General features: G+C 38.5%; 1 protein-coding gene across 1 annotated transcript in view; it reads left to right on the top strand.

Annotated features, from left to right (window-relative positions):
• Nucleotides 1-8,229: 8,229 nt before the first annotated feature.
• tusc3 (tumor suppressor candidate 3) overlaps nt 8,230-24,010 on the top strand; it is a 75,782-nt gene continuing 60,001 nt past the window's right edge. The window contains exon 1 of the mRNA XM_031743853.2: nt 8,230-8,378. Within this exon, the coding sequence (XP_031599713.1) occupies nt 8,274-8,378 (105 nt within the window). The 5' untranslated portion in view covers nt 8,230-8,273. The remainder of the gene's footprint in view (nt 8,379-24,010) is intronic.

Raw genomic sequence — 24,010 nt, 5'->3', positions numbered from 1 at the left:
ACAGAGTCATGTTTTGCTTGAGAATCAAAAACTCACTTCACTCAGTGATATGCATGACAGGATATCGAATTTATGTAATGTGCTTTTTGTAGATTTTTTGGTTAATATTCTGTCTTGCTAAATTAAAATGAAACTACCATGAAAAGAGGCTGCATGCTTGGTTCTCTTCTGAATTGCTCGCTCGATAATATTATGAACACATCTTTTAAACTTCTGCCAAAAATGGACTGTTCCAGACTTTAACCCCTGAATATAGCGACTACAGTTTTAATCAGTTTGATACTGGGAAGTCCACAGTGATGTGAAATAACAGCACCCCTCAAATGCATTAAACCTAAAGTAATGAGCCTGTTTTGAAAATGTAAAAAGGTATGGAGCAGAAAGGAAAGATATCTGTGTTAAAACGTGAGGAATAAAAGTAAACTATTGTCAGAAAAACAAATATTCCAGTAAAGTACAAATACCTGAAAAGTCTACTCAAGTAAAGTAACAAAGTATTTGTACTTCATTAATTCTTACCTCTGGTTAAATGTAACCATAGACAGAAGCAATGTCTTATTATTGTTTTTTTCCATTATGTTGCTCTCATTGTGAAGTGCAAAAAGATTCATCCCACAAAACACCGAATATGACCTACATGGACATGCAAATGCCTAGGAAATTGGACAAAAATGTCAAAGGTTAGAATAAAAGGATAGCAAGAATTATATAAGCTTCCTCCACAAATATAGATACACAGCCACATAGCCTAAATCTGTGAACACAAGTACACACAGGTATTTATTTTTTCCCCTTGACATTTAGGAATCGCCAACTTCACTTTTAAGCCAGTAAAAGCCCTGTATTACACCGAGGGAAATGAAAAGTAAGATTAATAACTCAAGAGAGGGGATAGAAATGACAAATGTGGTGGTAGTCTTCCTTCTCTATCTGTTTCTATGAATGTTTGCTCATTCCTTTACACGTCGGGCGCATTCGTCCCGTCTATCGAATGTCCCAACACCGCACAACAGTTCACTGCAACAAATCTTTGTGCAAGCAAAGCTTAGTGAAATTTACCTTACACGCTGAATGCTGACACACGCTCGCCCTCACACTCCTCTTCTAACCAACATGCACGAGTGTGGGTTTATACTTAACAGAAACAGAGAGAGAGGGAAAGGAGCTCTTCGATAGTGCTGCAACTAGATCCGTTTACTCAACCCGAATGTTAAACCCCATTTGATGATTGTACCTCAAGACTTTCAGATACCAGTTAACCTCCCAGCATCGAAAAGTCACTTGGTCCCCCCAAGAAGAACAAACAACCTACTGGCCGCCCATCCAACTAACCAACAGTTAACAAGCATCGTCTCATGATATCAGCTTTACCCTTCAGCACCAGTCAGTCATTTGCGGATTAATCCAACCAGCCAATAACAGCCATAAGACAATTCACTCATCATTCCAAGTCACCCAATACGCCACCAGTGTCTCCACTCATCCACCCATACAGAAGGGTATTGCAACTCTCTCTGCAGGAATAAGTGCGCGTCTCTCTGCTGCGACTGTCTTACCTTGAGCGCTTCTATATCCAAAGACGTCGAGCGGTCCATGACAGAAAGTGAAGTAGCTTACTGCAAATCGGTCACGAAAATACAAGTCCCACAGGCGGAGAAGATGAGAGGGAAAGAGATTAAAAACGGAAACAAAAAAGGAAGAAAAAAAAGTTAGGGTGCTCTCGAGAGTCCCAAACTCTGCTGCAATATCCCCTTGATTATTGTTAGGATTTGGCTATTAATATTCCAGCACGGCGACGAATTTTCTCAGTTTCAAGCCTCCCTCTGGGTCGCTTGGTAAAATCAGGACTCCATAGCATGGAAGTACCCCCCGCCTCCGGTCCCCGGTTTGTCCGTGCAGAGAATGGATGGATGAATTTGAAAATAAATAGAAAAAGAAAAGAATTCGCCGTGCGTAATGTTTTAAGCTGCGGCTTTTTGCACACTTGGTGATCCGTTACGTGTTTTTGTGTTGTTACATCTGAGTAAGAAATATCGCCCCTCTGCTGGAATGAAGCCGGGATTTAGACTCTCCTGATAGTCGATCAGCGGATAAATGCCGTTATATCCCGTGGAATCCCGGTAAATGTGAGTGTGCTGTGTCTGCTCTTGCAGAGGTGGGCAAATGGAGAGAAGACGTCCGGCTCAGAGAGATGATATTCTGCCTTGCCTGGGCGACTTCCATGCGGCAAACCGCCAGAGATATCAGCTCTCCCTGAAAGAAAAGGGAAAGAGAGAGAGAGAGAGAGAGAGAGAGAAGGGGGGGACAAAGAGTGAGAAAGAGACACAGAGAGAGAGACCCGGTGGAAGAAATGCTGAAGATAGGAGATGGAAAACTAGAGGAGAATAGGCAGTGATGTTGACGTATATAATTTCAGTGTCTGACGCCCCAGAGTGTGATGTTAGCTGCTTCTTGTGTGTGTGTGTGTGTGTGTGTGTGTGTGTGTGAGTGAGTGAGTTAGTGAGTGAGAGATGGATTGGGGGGGGGGGCATTCTAATCAATTAGATGAATGGACAATGCTGCTTGCCACAGAACTCAAGAAGGATATTTAAATGCAGAGGCTGTTGAAAGAGGGTTGTTTCAGAAAGTCTGGGGTAGCTTGTGTGTGGTTTTGTGCGTGTCTGCATTTGAAGTGTGTTTGTGAGTACAAATGCAATGGAAAAGCATTAGTCAGATACAGTATCAGTCTTTTGATATTGCAGAAGACGAATCATACTGTGATTGCCTGGGAACAGAAAAATACTGTAAAAGAGTCAATGAATAGATCATATTTATAGATTGACAAAATTTCTTTCTTTCTTGTTATGTTATGGTGTAAACTGTCCTAATTCCTTTACTTAATAGTAAGTTGTCACCGCCTGCTGACTGCCAGGGCTTTTCCTTATCCGTAAAACACCTTTTAAAAAATGTTTGCAAGAAGGTGTAATCATAAAACGAGGTGAGGAAAAGAAAGAATAGAAGATGACGACCAGAGGAGAGCAAAGCAAACTAATACGGGGAAGAAGAGCAATGGAGTTGGGTACAAAGGAATGAGAGGGACATTTAAAAGAGGTGACGATAAAGACTTGTCAAGCACAAAGTTGCACAGAACAGGAAGTGAACGGGAAACATAGGGTGACAGTATGTTGGGAAGACATGTCAGAAATGCTGACTATTCAGTCTAAAAATCTTCAAGACCTGTGCTTTAAAAGTATTGCTAATATCTATATTTGACTTTAGCGTCTATCACTAACCCTAAGAGATGCGTGGTTATGATACATAATATTGTCACAGAACGCATTCCCAAGTGAAGCCAAACATATAGCCATACTGTTACAAGAAAGGTTTGTTTATCATTTTGCACAGTCATATCATATTTAGAAGTACTACTTTATTGTTGTACAGAGCTCAGACTGAGAGTTGATGAACACATAATCATAGGAAAACACACAATAACTCCCACTCACTGTTTCTCTGTCTCTCACACATACACAGCTATAGACTTATTGAATGGCACACTAGAGAACAGAGGAACATTTGTTGAGGGAGTCCGTCAGAGATAACGAACATCATATTAATGAATGCCTCAGTCAATCTCTTTGCTCCTCCCTCTCTGTTTGTTTGACTCTTTTCTTATGTACGCTCATTCAATACATGACTCGCTCTAACTTCCCTGCTGCTATCTTTGCCTCCAGTTCCTTCATATTCCAATCTATCTGTCTCTCTCGCTCCTCCATTCTCTCGTTCCCTTTTATTGTTGCATTCTCTCAACCTTTCTGTTGGCTGCACTATTTTCCTTTTTCCTGCAGCTCTGCAACTCAGAGACCACAACCACCTCCATCTAGCTCCACTGTTTCTGTTTTTTTTTCCTGTAAACTTTGTGTTGCAGAGCAATTAATCACTTTTCTTAGTCCTTGTGATTTTTCATATGGGAGAGTCTGACCCTTGTTGTGGGTACTCACTACTGTGCTAGCTGGAAATGCCATCACCCATCTTTCCCCTCTCCTCTCTTTGCCTCTCATTTACAGTGGAGGAAATAATTATTTGATCCCCTGCTGAATTTGTAAGTTTGCTCACATACAAAGAAATGAACAGTGTCTCATTTTTATGGTAGTTTCATTTTAATGGAGAGAGTAAAAATTGCAACCAAAAATACAGAAAAGAAACCACATTACATGAAAGTTATAAATTCATTTACATGTCACTGAGTGATATAAGCATTTAATCCTCAAGAAAAACACGACTTAGTATTTGGTGGATAAACCCTTGTTGGCAAGCATAATGGTAAGATGTTTCTTGTAGTTGGTCACCAGGTTTGCACACAATTCAGGAGGAATTTTGGTCCACTCCCCTTTACAAAAACATTCTAAGTCCTTTAAATTTCTTCGTGGCCACTTGGCAACTCAGACTGCCAGTTTTCCTCTTTGGCGACTCCTTTCTTGCCTTTGTGGCCCTATGAATTGGGCTCTCAGTGCAGCAAATGCATTCTGTGCAAAACTGCCCCAGATGTTTTCAAATAAAAATGAAAATGGATTAGCACTGTACCTAATGCAATTTTTACTTTACAAAAAATAAGCAAAAAAAAGTTTGATTTATTTAATCAAAACTTAGTTACAGCACAAAATGTTTCCTTAAATGAGATTGAATTCATCTTTTCATCTTCCACAGTAACCTTTCTGATTCTGTGTATCCCTCTTTGTTGCTTTGTGTCAGTACACCAACCCCCATCTAAAACATGTAGTGTGTAATTTTACCTGTCACACTGGTCTAAAGAAGCATGACTGAGTTCTGCAGTAGCAGCAACTGACTTAACATGCTTCTCTGTGTCTCTCTCCCTCTGCACTCCCTCTGTTCCTCTAGCTTCAGATCAGACAGGAGTTTTATTCTACTTAAATGCAAAGTGCAGCTGTTTGCTTTGCTAGATGCAAAAAGAGCAAAAACTCAGGGGAGGGTCACTTTTTTTCCCTGCCTCGCAGTATAAAGTTTGACAGCAACTTATAGGTAACTGCTGAGTGCTAGATACTTTGAGAAAAACATAGAGGATTGACATGAAAATGCTTCAGTGCCCCAGAGAAGAATTATGGAACAGTGAGAGAGTTCCAGTAATCCTAATTTAACTAAAGCAGCGCTTCCTTATCCTTATCCAAGAAAAATGGATTAGATAAAATTGCATTTCCTGGCACAATACTATGCTGTTTTTCTATATCTTGAAATAAAGATTTAAGGAAAAAAGAAATATTCCAGAGGTCATCTGATCAAAACTTTTACCAGGTGCAATCTGCAGTACAACTTAAACAATAACCATGTAAGGTAATTCCCAGGAAATCGTTTTGCAACCATGGCCAACAAGTCTGGGAATGTTTCCATGACTGAGCACTATCGAGTGAATGAGCTGTGAATTAACAAGACTGTAACATGTACTGATTGTTTCATGGTGCACTGGCTTTAATAGTCCAGTATGCGTTTAATTTCACACACAGACACATGCGGGTTTGCGTTTGTGTCTGTGTGTTTTCATATACTCATGAAAACACACAGACGTATTCATTCACATACTCATATATTCATTTTCCCCTTAAAAACAGTGGTTTAGATGAGAAGCATTGGGTGAAGTTTTTTTCTCTCCAGAAAGCCATTACAGTCTGCAACAGCCACTGGAACTGAGATAGTAACGTCTCACAGTCCTTTAAAAACACATGCTTCAATTTTCGATTAAATATATCTTAACTTGACAGATTGATTGATTTATCAAACTTTTGATTGAGTTATACTGAATGTTTACTTAATAATAATGGATTGCATTTATATAGCGCTTTTCAAGGCACCCAAAGCGCTTTACAATTCCACTACTCATTCACTCTCACATTCACACACTGGTGGAGGCAAGCTACAGTTGTAGCCACAGCTGCCCTGGGGCAGACTGACAGAAGCGAGGCTGCCATATCGGGCCTTCGGCCCCTCTGGCCAACACCAGTAGGTGGTAGGGTAGAGTGTCTTGCCCAAGGACACAACGACCAGGACAGAGAGCCCAGGGATCGAACCGGCGACCTTCCGGCTTCCCAACCCCCCGAGCCACGGTCACCCCGTGCCTTCTGCTTATATTTTACATTAAAGATGAAAAAAACCCAAAGTTTTTGGGAGGCCAAGCGGAAGGCCGGCGACAAAGGCGGGGACCCTCGGGCAGCAGGACAGGAAGTAGACAGCGGCAGCGGAGACATGACCCTTCAGGACCTCGGGCGGAACGGAGACCAGGCAGAGCGGAGACCTTGGGTGGAGCGGGAGCAGGCTGGGACTGCGCAGGGCACACAGCAGGCTCGGGTTGCTCTGGCTGGGGCTGCACAGGGCACATAGTAGGCTCCGGTGACCCCTCAGACTCAGGTAGACCCACAGGTTCAGGCGGCACGGGACCCTCTGGCTAAGTCCCTGAAGCATGTGATAGAGTGGAATCTGCAGGAAGCTGGAATGGGTCGGCTGAGCACCCAGCAGACGCAGGAAGCTGTGTTCAATGACTACTGGGGTTCCAGAGTTGGCTGAGGCCACAAACTCAGTCTCTGGGTAGGCTCTGGGCAGAGCCTCAATCTCTGGGGGAATCCAGTTTTCACAGCGGGGGAAAGAGTCTCAGAAGGATCTGACCAGGAGGCACAAGCATCATTACTAGTCTCAAAATATACAGTTACAGGAGTAACAAGCTTAGGAACACAATATTCAGTCTCTGGGGCTGTTGGCTGATACACACGGCACACTGACTCAACTTTCTCAGGCTGACCAACACATGACACAGTGGTGTAATTGACTCGCTTAGGAACATGATTAACTATTTCACACAGTACTTGCTAGGAAAAAGCAGTTTTAGGCAGAGCTGGCTTGACAGCAGAAACAGTTTCCAAGGTAGCTGGTTTGGTAAAGCAACACAAAGGATTGTCAGCAATTAGCAGAACAAAACATATTTCCAGAGCTTACGGATACTTACGGAATTGTTCTCTTCAATCACATCTTAATTGTTTGACTTAAAATCCACTGGGGTTCTGTACAGACACAAATTTGCAAAAAAAATGTGTAACTGTATCTTAAGTGTATCTTGCACTACAGAAAATTAAGATAATAAAGCAAAAAAATATTACAGAATGTCTGTAGTTTGCCACTGCAGCTAAATTAAGTTTGTGAAAGCTATTAAAATGCATAAAGTGACCAAAAAAGTTAAGACCCATGTCCGGTGCAATCCACTCTATAGACCTCTATTCTCCTTCTGACAGCGAGAAACGAAAGCATCTTCACCCTAACACACTATGTTGTACTGGGCAGCTTAATGTTTAATTTATGCTACCGTGTTGTATCTGTTTGCCCACAGACAAACATGCTCCTGTGAAATACCCCAAAATCCAAACTGCACATTGCTCAACATGCATAATGCTATTGGCCAAATGCTGATTGGTTGACAAGTGGACCTGTCAGGAAAAGAAGTGACAGCAGAGTTTAATACAAAAGAGAGACGTGCAAAGAAAAAAAAGACATCAAAGATCAAAAATTACATTATGAAAAGTAGGCAGTGGCTGCCATGGACACATTTAATTGCTTTTAACACTTGGTTTAACCTCAGCTTTATATGTTTTAACTTTGCTCTTCTCTGTAGTTGTCGGACAGATCAAAAACAGCACAAGGAAACATGACCCACAAACCGGTTGTACCACATTTTTTGATACTTCCACATCAGAAAACACTCTCTGTGTAGATGGGTGGTCTGAAGCTGCCCACAGACTGCCAACGACTGTAGCTTAAAACCACAGAATGAATAAACAAGTCAATTATAATATAAAAATGCATGTTGCTTTAAATGTTTAAGATTTTCACAAAGGTAATATTTATTGCAAGATCAGTTTTGTTAATGTATTTTTTAATGTATTCAAATAAGTACATATTTCATATATGTATATTTTTAACTTCACTTGGTTGCTCTGAAATCATAATTCTACAGAATAATGATGTGACTATAGCCTGGATTTTTTCATTAACTACTTAGGTCAGGGTCATAGATAGCTTATAAATGAGAGGCAAACCTAAATCATGGAAATAATACAGTTTTTTGGCTACGCCTCCTCCAACGCATGAATTAGAAACGTATTAGCAGGACAGTACTGTGAACGTTAAAACTACAAACCCCAGAGGTCTCCATATTCAAATCCTTTTCCGCCGATTGGATAACGTAGGATCCAATCGCTTGGTCGAGACGTGTCTCGCATTCATAGCATCCTTCAGTCATGGCGTCTGTTTGGGCTAAATCCGTTGTTAACCTGCAGGTTTTGGCTGTTTTTTTCTGCCTAATGGTGTGTCTGCCACCGGGAGGAGGGCAGAAGAAGAAAGAGGTAATGTTACAACCGTAAAAATGTATTTTTCATGTAAAACGGCCACACTACTCACTGAAAGGGATGTGCAGGTTTAACCTGCCGGTGTCTTTTAAGCTAGTCTGGGTTAGTCAGAATTCCCAGGAAGTAACGCAGAGAGAAACTCTTGACATGCCGTTTCTTAGTAGCAATAAATTCCATTGGTGCCAATATGTGTTTTAAAGAAAAGTCTTATAAAAAGGTGTGCTTGTCACGTTTTCTGCTTCACTACGCCCTCCTGTGTTTCTGACGATGACAAAAGGGCACGCATGAATAAGCAGAGCAAGCTAATGCGGGCTGTCAACAGTTGCAGTATGCAAAGTGTGTTTTGTTTGGAAACCGTTTCTATTGGTGCTTTTTGGCACTGCTTACTCAAACACTGGTGCAGTGTCGCGAGTAATGACTTTATTTTGAAATCTGTCAGAATAGGAAGTGTTACGGTTTACTTATCAGTAGTTTTATAATGCTGGTGAGGATGCCAGAATAACCACAACTGATAGCAGCGTGCTGAGGTTTGTGTGATGCGCCTGTTGCCGGTGTTCTGTTCAGTAAAAGAGCGTGGTGTGGTTATTTTATTGAAGTTGTAGTGGAACAGTTTAATCCAAAAGGATAGTGAGGGGAAAGTCATTGTATTTACTCAGCCAAATGTATTTACAATATGAATAAGGTCTGTTCACCAGCTTTGCATTTGATTCATTAAAGTAAGTAATACATGTTCTGAGTTACCATATAAGCCCCCTAATTATATCAACAACAGGCATATGACACATATTTTAGCAATTTTGGGATGATGTGCAACACTGTTATTGTTTTATTATTTGTTCTTGATTTAGTTCTAGTCGTAGTCTTTTGACTAAATATCACACAATTATAGTTATCTAAATTTAAAGTTGATTAATAAATAAAGTATATAAAGTGTAGGGCTGCAACGATTCATCGAATAATTCGATTAGAAAAAATTTACTTAGATGTTTCGTTTAACACAGGACTTTGTAGCACGCTGTGTGTTAAACGATGTATATGTGAGTGTTTCACCCACGTTTGCAACTTAAAAAAGACCTGCAATACAAACGTATTTAGGATCAGCGTGTGAATAAAAAGTCTGAAAACATTAAGCCCACGTAGTCTTCAGTTTTAAACAAAAAACACTGATAATTCAACAATGCAAATGGTGGAGCCGTTACCGAGATGGTGAGCTAAGGTTGAGTGAAAGAAAATGTTTTCTAGCATCCAAAACAGCACTGTTGTTCCTGTGCTCACCTTTCAAATCTTTACTGCAAAAGTCAGCTAGAGTCCTTCATCAAACCACCTCATCAACAAACTCTGACATGAAGAAATGCAACCTTTGTATCTGCTCCAATAATATTTATTTCAATTCTTTCGTAACATTTTCAGTTTAAAAGTGAAATCGTATAAAACATTGTATTATTTAGATTGCACTAATATTTAAAAATATAAAAATAAAAGTTCTTTTCATAAGCAAATAACAACGTTCATGGGCCATTAAACTCTGAGCCAAGACCTGAGGATTGTTAGGTTGGAGACTGAATTATTATTAATAAGGGGGGTTGAGCCTGGAGCCTATCCCAGCTGTCATAGGGCAAGTATCATAGTTGCAGGTATGTCACAGGGCTAACACACAGAGACAGAGAGCCATTCACAGTTTAGCATTACCTACTACTAGTAACCTAACCCTGCATGCCTTTGGACTGAAGGAGGAAGCCAGAGTATCTAGAACCCATGCAGACATGGGGACAACATGCAAACTCCACACAGTTGGTGAAGTCGATGTCAGGACCTTCTTGCTGTGAGGCAACAGTGCTTTTTTTGACAGATGTTGTATACAGTTAAACTTACAATTTCTAAAATGGAAACCAATGAGCAGTTCATTCTGAAAGATCTGTTTTTTTCTCTCTTGAATATTCATCATTGCTCATTAAAAGAAAAAAGTATTTCTTATCTGATTAATCGATGGAATAATTACTCGAGATTACTCAAACACTAAAATAATCGATAGCTGCAGCCCTAATAAAGTGAAGAAGTTTCTAGTGTTTTTACTGCTTAGAGTTGCTTCATACAAAACATCTTATTTTCCTTGACATAAAATTTGAAATTTGTCCATGCTCTTGTCTTCCTCTCGATCACTGATATTTTGGGGGGGTTTTCATGAGAAACAAGGAACATGAGAGCTAGCTGAACCACCCTTCCAACACTGTTTCCCGTGTGCAGATCAAATTGTGAGTGTGTAACCTTATTGCACAAGAGATTTCTTTTGATCGAAGCACTTCATCTTGCCTTTCTACTAGGGATGTTCCTAGTGACTAATTTCTTAATAAAATAAAAGTGTAGAACCTCATCCTTGTTTGGTCATAAAATCTTGAGCACCTCTTCTAAATGGCTCTTGACTGCACTGTCAGCCAAAATGGTTATCATATTGGGTGGTGGTGCAGTAAGTGGAGTCAGCATCTAGTCAGATTTAGAAGTAGTTTTAGGTAAACTCGTCAGCATTCAGCACTGGAGCTAAGAGTATCGGACTGTGTAGAAAACAGCTACAAAGCACAGCATGTATCAGGCTCTTTTTTCCATCATATGTTTTCCTATTTTATTTATTGATAGAACATCATATTTGTAAATATATGTAGCCAGACATTTTGTGCTACCAATCTACAATCCACGCAAACACAGTAAAAGCCTGATGCTCCCAGCATCAACTAGGGAGTTGAAACAGGAACATTTACTGGGCCACTTTATTTTTAAAACCTTAACATTCTGTGAATTTAGACCAAGCCGTGTTTAAAATTACATTAATTCTGCTTTTGAACTGTTTGCAGTACATTCATGGCTTTGGTCTCTATCTTTAAACTAGCACTCCTAAAGTTTTCACCCAACAATTAGAATCAGTGATAGTGCCACTGGCACTGAAAATGCAAAAGTGCAAGGTTTTTTGTTTTTTGTTTTAAATTTTGGCCTAATTTAAAAACAAAAGATGCTAACTTTTTTGTATTGTACTTTTTTAAAACAAATACAAAGGGCATATTAGATGTTTGCCTGTGACTCTAGATGCTGGCCTGACAACACAGAATGCAGAATGAAGCATTAAATAAGCAGGTTCAAATTTAATAAGCATAGCCACAAAAGTATAAAAATGATATATTAGCACTCTGGGATATCTAGATGTTCTAGACCAGATTGGATGTTATAGTCCTTTGCCATTGTAGGAATTTTGTTTGTCTACATAGTCATGATCAGTGGATTTGTATGTGGGTAACTTCAATAGGTTTTTGTTGGTTTATCTGCAGAGTTGATTGTAACTTGTGTTGTGATTCTATCCTGTAATGGTTTCCATTATTAAAATCACAAGATCATTTTCTTCCCTTTCATTTCCTTTAGCTATATGTAGTGAAGTTATTTACCTAAAGTCTGATGAACCCTGCTGACTATAGTATGTTGAGCAGTTATATATTTTTATAGACCACGGGACTTGGATCAAGTCAGAATGCTGTTGTGCCTTTCCTGTTGGACCACCTCATCAACACCTTTCTTCTAAGTTGACTTTGAAAATGAATAGAAAATTAATTGAGTGGACTAATTGTGGAATGAGTACAAGAAAGAATGCATGGACAAATACATGACAGGTGAATGAACATCTGAATGAATGAATTGAATGTGTCACCTAATGAATGAACAAAGAACTGACTGAGTGTAATAAATGATGAATAAATGACTGATTAGCCACTGATGAAAAAGTACTTGAATGAGTGAGCAAATGAATGAATAATTGAAAATGGCAAGTTTGCCTTGCAGCTTGCTGTAAACCCTTTCTGTCACTAATTTTAATGGCTTGGGAGGTGGATCTGTAATTAATGTGCCATATTGCATCTAGGAGACTTTCAATAATTATAAAGTAACAACTTCAGGCTTGTGTATCTTAATGAAAATTAAAAAATGAAAATGTGTTACTATATAAATAATCAGTTTTGTGTAGTTTGTGGGAAACTGTGGCTGGTTTAAACCAAATTTTTAATGTCTTGTTAAGTGGCAATGACAATGAATAGATTTAAAAAATAGATTCTTATAAAATTCTTATTTGTAACATTATTCATGCAAGAGTAGTAAGTGCATCAGTGCTTATTTGCAGCAATGCCTTGCTTCACTTTCACAAAAATGCACAGGAGAGTTGCCTGTTATAGTCACAGTCTGTTAGACACTGACCGGCTCAAGGACACCTCTACATTACCTAATGAGTGGCAGAAAAAGCATTTCTCAATTACTTACCCGGCTTAAATTTATCCAGCTATTATTAGTTTGCTTCTCTGACATTGAACCACCTCTCTTTAAAACTTTGGAGTTAAAGTATTTTGTCTGCCAACATTTAACTTTGGACCATCCTTTATAAAGTACCAAATAGAAGAGAGGAGGTAGTCGCACTTGCATACACGCACACACACAAACAAAGCACACAGCGCACACACACGCACAGAGTGAGAGACAGCCATACTTTCGATGAGCCACAGGAGAGATATTGAGGGGTTATAATGTGAGAAATGTATTTTCCCAGTTGCCTGCCAGAGGCCATAGCAGGAGAGGTGGAGGAGGCGGAGGAAGATCTTATTTAGCTGGAAATGGACAAAATGGTGAAGCAGCACTTTGTATTCCTCTCACCAATTTCTGCTCTCCCTCACTGCCCTTTCCTCTGGCTCTGGCCAATGTATGATTTAACTCTAAACTGTAGTGAAGGATAACATGATCTGAATGTTAAAGGTAAAGCTGTTAAATATTTAAATGTTGTTTCGTTAAATAAGTACACATAGGTTTGCATATTTGTTTGTTTTTTGGCTCTAGTCACTTAACTGGAACTAGATCATAGCTTTAGCTCATATTTATTAAAATATATTTTTGAAATTTTGTCCAGTCTGCATACAAGGGATCTCTTATTGATTTTTAAATAATGTAATTGAATATTCTGTTTAAGGGAGGAAGTTCAGGCAAGTTAGGATGGTTTGCAAACTGGAATTGGAGAGTGGCCTTTTGGTCATTTGGCCATCAAGATGTGTTGGTTGGCATGATAAGGTGCGGCTTTTACTTTGAAGGAGAAAAGTCTCTGTTACACTTCAAGTTTTACTATCACTTGGCCAGTGGTGTTTGTAGAGAAGTCTGACTATGCAAGCTATGGATGAGAGCATCAATTCGCTAGCAACCAAAGCAATCAAGAGGAGGTTTTTGGTGCAGCCCTTTGCCAACAGGTCAGGAATGCACTTTTATCCTAGCAACCAGAGATTGCCAGGAGGTCATTGCCCAGTTTCTTGGCCTGTGTGTCAGAAGGCTTAGGAGATTCTTGAAAAGTATATTGGAACCTCTATTTGGAAACATGTTTGCATCCTCTGTGCAGAATGAAGTAAATCTCCTTTGTCACTATGAGTGGACAAATAACAAAAAGCAGAAAAGTAGGTCTAAATCTGTAGCTACTATAAAAACTTTGTGACCTACTGTACATTTTGCACAAACTGAACATTGTTCTAGCACATTTATTGTTGGCATGTATACTGTGTGGACATTTGGGCTGGGATTTGATTCCTCAAAACCAATTCTTAAGGTGTGCTGGCAGAGCACATCAAAATTGTATTTATAGTTGATCTAAACAGTCACACTGGTTTGCAGAGTTAAAAGACAGCTATCATGAGGTGTATGCAATATCCTTTAAAAACAGCACACGCTGTCCGATAATCTCGTCAGAGTCAGATCAATAGTATTGCACTGGGGGTGACACATGAAAAGTGACACAAAATTTTTGAGCAAGTGATGAAAATAAAGGACAGCGAGAGAGTGCTAGAAAGAGAAGTTCAATGTCTGGCTTATTTATCACCTCCACACAGCTGGCTAGCTTCTGTGGGAAGTGGAAATGAATGATGGATCATTGTTTTCTGAATGTTACAAATAATTTCAACATAGACAATATCTGATGAGTGTTGGAAAAGTGTAAGGAAAAGCATTAAAAATAAATTCTGTAGTAACTCTGATAAATTATTCTTTAGTGGTAAAAGGAGAAGTATTTAGACTGGGGTTGTCAAACATAAAGCTCAGGGGCTAGAATAGTCCTGGCAAAGAATCTGGCTTACTTGGAGGTTGGAAAATGTAAAAGATGGCAAAGATTGTGTGACTTTAGACTGTATTTTCATACATTTCTAAGTTATGTTTCCCACAATGTAAGATGTAAAATTTCAGTCTTGAAATTTCTGATCAAGACTGATGATAACAAAGAAACAAATTAAAATAAATAAACAAATAACTTATGGCAACAGTGCTGAAGCCTGCCTTGTTTTTAATTCCTGCTTTTTGTGACTAAGCTAGAGGAAGAAATGGTCATTGCGACAGAAAGAATATTTATATCCCTTCAGTAAGCCCTCGTTCATCACACCGGCTCTGCTAGATATTAGAGCATGTTGTGTTTCTGTCTGAAGGCTGACCACAGCACAAAGAAAGAACCGGTGTAAGCACTTCCTATACCTAGGTATGTGGAGTCAGGGGAGGTAAAGAGAAAAAAGTTCAGGGCGGCAGGCAAGAAGAAATTATATATCAAGAGAATTATATATCTTCAGAGAGATAGAGATTGCAAACTAGTGGGCTTGCTACCACACCCAGGGACCAGTCTAATAAGTGGATCGGAATAATAAGAGACTGCTACCTCTGCACACAGAGGCCCAATAAACTACTGGGTAGGCCCTTCAGGGCATAACCCAAGCCACTTCCACCGCTTAGACTGGGGCTTATAAAGCTGTGTAAGCAGTATTGACTTTTGGTTTTCTGTCTGACTTGTTCATGGGAAATGCTAGCTTACAAGTTACACATTTTGCTGATTGATTTCTAAGAACCAGCAGATACTGAGAAAATATGTGGTTCTTTTTGTTGTATCATGTTATATTTTGATGTTTAATGCACTGTGCTGATTTATGTTCTTGAATTTGCATCCATTATCATCTTAAAATATTTAAAAATTTACATGAAACGCTAAGAATCTGGTCAATAGGGTTTTATTTTTGAAAAGGCTGCAGTAGCTTTTGACATCATGCATTAGTCTCTGATTAACCCAGTTTAGCTGGAAACATTATTTATTTGGCACATTGCTAGATTAATTAGAGAAAAACAGACTAAAGACTGTCCAAAAAGGGCTTAAGCAATTTCTGTTAAAAATAACACTACATGTCATGGAATTGTGATTGTTAAGAAGTGCAGCTTTGTGTTTGAGTCTAATTTTAGCCTTTTAAGTGAAAAATAAATTAATAAATAAAAGAAGATCGAATTCTGGAAGACACAAACAATTTCATTACTGGGAAGAATGTATGCCGTAAAGATGATGCTTCTGTCACAGTTGCTTTATTTCTGTCAGAACTTCCTCATCTATCTTACTAAAAACTATTTTACAAGACTGGGTGACTCAGTGATTCTCCATTTTATATGGAATTATAAACCCCATAGAATTAGGAAGGACCAATTCTGCAAGAGAATGAGGGAGGGCTGGCATTACTTAATTTCATTTTGTATTTATTACCGGTCCACTGTTTCTTGCTCTGGTTTTCATTGGATAGATGAGAACTTCCTGGATGGTAAGAGATAAGGCGTGCATTGTCCGCTGTAGCCATCATGTCCCCTACTTGGAGACATAAATCTTGTAATAGATAAAATCTGTGTTCCATACAACCCTGTGATCAATAATGCAATCCATAATACAATTAAAATGTTTGAAATGGAAAAAATATGGAATACTAATAAATATTGGACCACTCTTTTTTTCATTAATTAATTTATTTTCTTTTACATTGAATATAAAATGGTCCATTCCTCCACTTTGTCCTTCTTTACTATTCTGTTCAGATATGCATACACAGAATGCTCATTTTCAGTTGGTCCTCTCTGTCATTTCTTTCTTGTGAAAATAAATGCATTTTTATGTTTTACAGGTCAAGAGAAATGAATTTTGTATCCAATTGCCAGTTTTTCTTCTGTTGCCAATAAAACCCAAACCCAAAAAGGCATAATGGTGCCACATTTTGCACATAGAAATGTTTCATTGTACTTCCAGTTAATTCAAGGGTTATTTTGTTTGGATCTTGCTCATTAACCATAGTTATCTGAATTATTGATGCACTGGTGTCAGGCCTGCTTTCGGAGTGACTGATGGCCCATGCTGCTACGTCATTTTCCTCCCCCGTTATTTCTCCCTTTCTATCTCTGTTTCCCCCCCCCCTTGAATTTCCAGCATGTGTATCTAACTAATTTCTGAGTGGGAAAAAGATCTTCCATCCTTCCTCCCATTATCCACCCTCTTTCTGCTCCCTTGTCACGTCCCATGTGTTTTTTTTTCAGTAACCACCCTTTTCTGCCCAGCCATGTAACATTTTCATAATTATGTTGTTAGAGATGAAATGGTATGAAAATTTTATTTCACGATTATTGTGACCAAAATGATCACAGTTATCATAATCATGGTGCAACTAAAATATGTGGAAAATGTTCAAGAAGTACTGATGCACACAATGAAAGAATGTCACCAATTTTAAATTGAATCAAAGAATAAAACTCAAATCTGTGCATTTTTTTGGAGTGTATGGGGACTTTGTTTTTGTTTTTTCCTTCAGTATGACACAAGTCTCATTGCAGTTTTCTGACACATTGTGTTGATTTATAATTATTCTTCATACTGCATATAAAATGTGCAAAAGTGCTGCTTTCATAGGAAACCAAAAGTTTGGGTCGTCTTTTGACACATAAAAACATTTAAAACATTAACTAAAAGACATTCCTTTCCCGTTGTATAGGTTGCATTTAAGCAAACGTGATGACCTAGGCCACTTTGCAATATGGAGTCACAAGATGACGATGATGCAATGAACGCAAAAACTGACAAACATTAATAATCAATATTTGAGTCTACTTTTCCTGTTGAACCTGTTTTTTAAATCAACTTGAGTATTGCCGGCTTTTAAGGAACCCCGTATTTGTTTGGGTGACTGCAGCCTGTGATTATTTGCAGTCAGTGAACATAGTCTGCAGACACACAATGAGAAAAGTATCACTGAACTCTTACATTATTGACAAGCTTTTCACAAGTTAGATAGAGAAGCTACGATATTTCTGTCCTGCTATGAAAGTCTCTACATCATACACTGAACTAAAAGTTTATTTAGCCTGCATTCACTATAATGTGGAGGTTATGAAGAGATTTTGTATGTGTCTGTACACAGGGTGACCATTTTCTCTAAAGTTTCTTGGCACTCTTAAGATCCAAAGTAAGACCAAACTTTAGACTTAGTCCATTTCGACAGCTGCAAAGCCTCTGATACACTTCTACTGCCTCCCGTGTTTTTATAGACTCAAAGCATCCTCATGATGCAGTATTTCTTTGTTTGTTAAACTGTAACAAAGACATTGCAGTGTGCCCATAAATTACACAAAAATGTGGTAGATTGCATGTTTTTGTTTAATTAAATTACTATTTTGGTATAAACACAACCTTAGAGATTCACTTACTAAACAGAAAATCTACCGGCATTTGGTGCTTGGCTGTCAATTTTGAACCCTGATCCCTACATTTCTTCATTACTCATTATGGAAAATGCATTGTTGCCATAGCAGTAGATGCTGTCTTTCCCTCCTCGTTATATCTTTATTTTTTTCTGTCAACTCTCTTCTCATTCCATTTTCCTTTAGAACCCAAAAAAAAAAAAAACCCCCAACTTTATTCCTGAACTTCTGTCTCCCTGCTTCTGCTCCCTTTCTGCACACCCCACCACTGCATCATCCCACCACCACAGTGACAGGGCTTGCTACATAGCTGACATGAGGTGCCATATTATTCTACTGTGTATTATGTGTGTATGTTTGTCTCAGAGCGTGTTTGTGTGTCTGTCTGGCTTGGGGCTGATAAGACGTCACGGTGTTATCCTCCCAGACAGACCTGTGTGACACTGATGTGTTCAGAGGCCACGTACGCACTCACACAGAAACATATTAAAGTCCATATTATATGGACTAATATATATAAATTTGTATACACAAAGTCTTCATTATGTACTTGATTGTTATACTGAATGCCTTTAGATGTATACATGTATGTATTTATTAATGTTAAATTTCACAGATAACTTGTTATTCTTTCTTATTTTTATTTCTGCTTCAATGGATGAAAACTAGTGTTAAAATGGGGCTAAAACTGTGTGTGTGTGTGTGTGTGTGTTCTTTTGTGTTCCTCTGCATGAAAAAGAGATTGTCATAAGTCTGCCATATTAAAAACACTTGTCATAAGCGGGTAAGTACAGATGTGTTAGGGTAGATGGTAGCTAGGGGAGATAGATTTTTTTTTTTTTTTTTTTTTGACCTGGGCACAATATTTAGTGTTAGTCCATGTTAGGGAATGCTATACCAAGAAATTTAACAGGTAATGCGTTATTAAATTATGTTACCATTGCCTTTTGAAAGAATGTATTTGTCCAGAGGATGTCAGGTAATTGCTGTCGTGTTTCTGGCTACTTCTCATTTGCTCAGTCAAATAGTCTTGGAGGCCTGTCATGCAGCTGGAAGAAGCTGTGTTGATGATTATGTTTGGGGTTTGATTTTAGTGATTATAATAGCAGAAAAAAACACCTAAAAGTACTGTGAGACTAATGTTAGAAACTGCTCATCTTTCTCCAGCTAAATATATTTACTAGAAATTTCAACTCTGTCTAAGACTCCACAGTCCTAGAGATCAATTGGCGACTCCCTTCAACCACCGCTTTCTAAAAAATTGGTAAATGCACTATTTTTTTTATAGCACTTCACAAGTGCTTTCTGTCTAACAGGCACACACTTTCATACTTCAATGCATGCATCAGAGAGCAGCTTGGGATTCAGTATCTTGCCCAAGGATACTTCATGAGTATTCCCCAACCAGTTGTGACTGGTTATTGTCAGTTGCTGCAAAATTGACTGCTAAGCCCCAGTCACACAGGCCTAGAGACTGATCAGCAACCCCCTGGTAACTGCAGGTCATATTCCCCCAGTGCTACATGAAATTTTTACAAAATGGTATTGCTGCGCTGAAAGCGTCACCGTCCTTGCGATCACTTTGGTCACCAGCAAATTGCTGCAGTGGTCCATAGTTTGACCATAGTTTGACTCAAAGATGTTAATGTGTAGGGATGGGAATTGATAAGAATTTAGTGATTCCAATTTCATTATCAATATCACTTATTGATTTGATTCCGTATCAGTTCTGTTACCAATTCTGACTGGGTTCTGATTGGCTCCACTTTAAGCTCCACGTTAAGTAGCAATGGTAGTGACATTCAGATTAATTGCATGCTGTGTGGTCAGGTGTTTGAACATGTTGGAGATATTTCCCCTCTTGTGTTCAGTGATGGGGTTGTTACACAAAAAAACTAATTATTACACATATTACAGAGAACTCTATTCTTAAAAGTAATGCAGTATGTTACTTAATTACCCCCAGGAGAAAATAATTTGTTAAACAACTTGTTCTTTCACGTTTCTGCATAAAATGACCTCAGAAGTATAGTCTCATAATTACCATTTAACAATATAAACCTCAGGCTACAATCCCACTAGGGCTGCCACAATTAGTCAACTAGTCACGATTAAGTCAACTATCAAAATCGTCGATGACTATTTTAATCGTCAACGTGTCGTTTGAAGATCCTGAAAGACGCAGGAATAAGTAGTAGGATCTAAGAGTGTAATAATGGACTGAAACAGAGGATGGCAGCAATGCATCTACAAGGATGCCAGCTGCCGTTAAATGCCAAAGAAGAAGTAGAAGCAGTCTCTGGTGTCGTAGCTATGTCCAAATTCAGGGGCCGCATCCTTTGAGGCCGCATTTATAGGCCGATTACATCACACTGACGCGACAAATGTCCAAATTCGAAGACTCCTCCAAATGTGGCTGACAAATGCGTCCTCCTTTTCCCCAGATTTGAAGGATGGGTCGGGTGTATCCTTCGTGGCCCAACCTATCCCAGAATTCAGAGCGCAGCCCAGCCAGTTTCCAACAATGGCGGCAGCTGCTTAGTTTTAATATTACTCTTTCTGGGTCACAAAATAAACTTTTAAGATATTTTCAGGTGAGAATGTAGCTGTGTAAACTTCAAAAATCTCGATTTATCAAGGCATTACATATTTGCAAAAGTGCTCCGACGTTTTCGGAGACGTCTGTTACCCACCAGCTCGATAGCTGACCGGGAGGTCAAGGCTCACTAGAGCCGGCGAGAACAGCGAACTCCCGGCACATCGTTTTCAAACCCCCCGCGGTCTTTCTCTACTCAGGTTAAACATGATATATAAGTCACTTAGATAACTTAAAAATGTTATTGTTTGAATTTTTTCAGTGTTTTATCTGTTTCTGAGTAAATCAGTTTGGCTGAGATTAAAGTTATAGTTTTCACACAGCTGAATAAACGTCAAACAGAAATCTGATTAAAAAGAAGTGTGAGATGGTAGAGAATTTACTCCAGTGTCCTGTTATATTTTAGGGAGCAAAGAACAGATGGCTGAGTTTATTAAACTCCAAATCTGCAAAAAGTTTAAGTTTATCATCTTGTCATTATTTTTAGTTAGCACATACCTTAATAAACACTTCAAGCTGTAAGCTAATGATAGTTATATAAAAGCAGATGCATGCTGGTGCAATAAGCTGTATGTTTTATGTCCAATGGATGCATGATCTGATTAATCGACTAATCGCAAAAATAATCTATGACTAGTCGACTATCAAAATAATCGTTTGTGGCAGCCCTAAATCCCACACACCAACACAAATCCTTGTCGTAATGAAGGTACACACATGAGCTTTCTCTTAGTATTTAGACGTGAACACAAGGCTAACAGCACAAAGCAAAGATGAAAACTACCGCAAAGACATTTTAAGCATTCAGTGTCTGAGTCCTGGACTGTAGCCAGCATCGATTAATTGCGTAATTGGAAAAGAAATACTTATTACAGTTGACCCACTGTATTCGTGTGGGTTAGGGACCACAACCGCCTGGGAATAGCTGAAATCCGCGAATACTTGAGACCCGTCTAAAAACACTTTTAACTGCCTATTTTAATAGTTCAAACACCAAATATACATTTAAGTATCATCCTAAAACACTTGTTAGACATGTTAGATTAAAAAACGAGACACAAAGATATGTGAAGCACACAGATACATAGTGAAACACTCTTACAGCACATCAAAAATCCATTTCCTGTGAATAATTTGGAGTCACGTTCCACAGTCAAATAAAATAAGATATACATACGCAATCTAAACTAAGACATTAAAACGAGGCTATTTTTTGTGCTGAAAAACAGATGATGGTGCAGACATTAATAAATATTAATAATAATTCAGTGTCGACCCTCAGGTTAGTGGCTCAGAGTTTAATGGCTCATGTACATTGCTGTTGGCTTGTGAAAAAAGCTTTGATATTTATATTTTTAAAATATTATTGCAATATAATTCATACAATATTTAATATTATTTCACTTTTCAACTGAAAAAATGTTATGAAAGCCTTGAAATTATTATAGTCTAGTACACCCCATGTCCCCTTTTAGACTCACCCCTGTTTGCTGCAGGTATCGCTTGACAGTTCCTGCTCATATTTTAATACAACTTCTGGTGGCTTACTGCAGATTTTTCTCTGTGTAAAAGAAACGGCGGTGGATGGAGCAGCTAAAAAGTTTGCTTTTATTAATATCAGAGTTTGCTGATTAGGTGCTTTGACGAAGGACTCCCGCTAGGTTTATATACATCTCCCCAAATATGGGCGAAGCACTCACATTTACATTGTTTAACACATTGGCACATTATGGAGTTGTGCATTAAACGAAGCATTAAAGCAATAAATTTGTGTTGAGAATTTTTTTATTATCGAATTATTCAAATTATTCGATGAATCATTGCAGCCCTATTGTCCATATCTAGGCTTCAGACTGTACCACTATTTTCCTCCTCTGGCACACAAATCAGCTGATCACAGTGCAAGTGCAATTTGAACCGAAAAGCGGGAATTGAACTACTTGGAACCAGTCCTCTAAAAGAACCAGTTCTCAATTCCTATATCTATTAACTTGTCTGCAAACACTTGCCAACTCCTCACCAAGCAGTAGTTAAACTATTTACACTATAATGGTTTAAATCACATTGGAACTGTAGGACATTTACCTTCAGAGTAAAAGTTGCCCCTTTTGAATGTGCTGATTCCCGTTTTAAGGTGCAACTTTTACTCTGAAGGCAAACATTATTGGTTTCTGTTTTGCATCATACTTTTTCAAGTTTCACTACTGCTCAATGGTTAGTTGGTCAGGTTTTGCTGATAAGTCGGCATCTTCCATGCTAACTACGTGGAACTGCAGCAATCTGCTTGTCACTAAAACACCAACAAGGAGGTTTTTGTTGCAGCAGCCTCTTTGTGACGGATTTCACCTAGCAACAAGAAGGCCAGATTACCCTTTGCCATGAAACATCTAAAAGACCCCAGCAGCTGTGGAAAGTTAATCTTTTGTCAGATTAACTTGTACCAGAATGTTGAGAAGAGAAAAGTATGGTAAAGGAAAGAAACAGCTCCTCATTTAAAGCACACTGCATCATTTTTCAAAAATGGTGGCATGGGTACGTATGGCTGTCAATGGAATTGGGTTAGTAGTGTTTATTGATAATGTGACTACTGGTATATTAGCACCATTAATTCTGAAGTGTACAGGATTATATTCTCTGCTTAGATTCAACGAAATACTGCAAAAGTAATTGGAGCTTCACACTGAAAATGGATAATGACCCAAAGCATGCTGCAAAAGCAACCAAAGTATATCTCAAGCAAGTAAACTGGATATTCATCAGTGCCCAAGTTGGTAACCTGGTCTCAACCCAATAGAGCATGCTTTTCAGTTACTGAAGTCAGAGAGACCCACAAACAAGCAGCATGAGAAGGTGGCTGTACTAAAGAGCTGAGAAAGGGAAGCAACAGTTTTTTACACTTAGTATTTAAACTTTTGAGGATGTGAGAATGGGGAACTGTGAAATGAGTATATAGAAATGATTATGATTTATAAAAAGTTAATTCAGTATGGTTGTTTAACTCTTTTAATTAAAACTGAAAGTGCTCTTGAAACATCTTGAATGTTTAATTTTAAATCCATTGTGGATGGATTTTGGATGGATTTTAAATCCATAGGCAAAACAACATGGGTGTTGTCCAAATAATTACGGAGGCAACTGTGACACAATGAACCAAATCAGTTTAGATTAAAGCTGAATGCCAAATGTCTTTTATTGTCAGACCTCTATCTATTTCTCTCTTTCACTACTATGAGTTTACTAATTTTGGAAACTCTTGCTCTTGACTCTATTGGAGTGCTAGACAGGATGAAGTATCATCAATTTGAGAGTTTTTACTTAAGACAATTATCTGTGAAAACTAAAGTGAAGTCACATTGCTTCATTTAAGTCATATGAATCTAATAACACCAATGTCTTATTTGAGCTGTAAAAACCTAAAACTGTTACATGCATGGTACATAAAAACTAAGAATCATGCATAACGTATATCATTTAAATACAATAACAACATGATCAAAAC

Source organism: Oreochromis aureus, linkage group 6 (genome assembly GCF_013358895.1).
Source record: "Oreochromis aureus strain Israel breed Guangdong linkage group 6, ZZ_aureus, whole genome shotgun sequence".
In the NCBI taxonomy this organism is placed as follows: Eukaryota; Metazoa; Chordata; class Actinopteri; order Cichliformes; family Cichlidae; genus Oreochromis; species Oreochromis aureus.
Note: the sequence above shows the minus strand (reverse complement) of the source record. Positions and strands in the feature narration are given on the sequence as shown.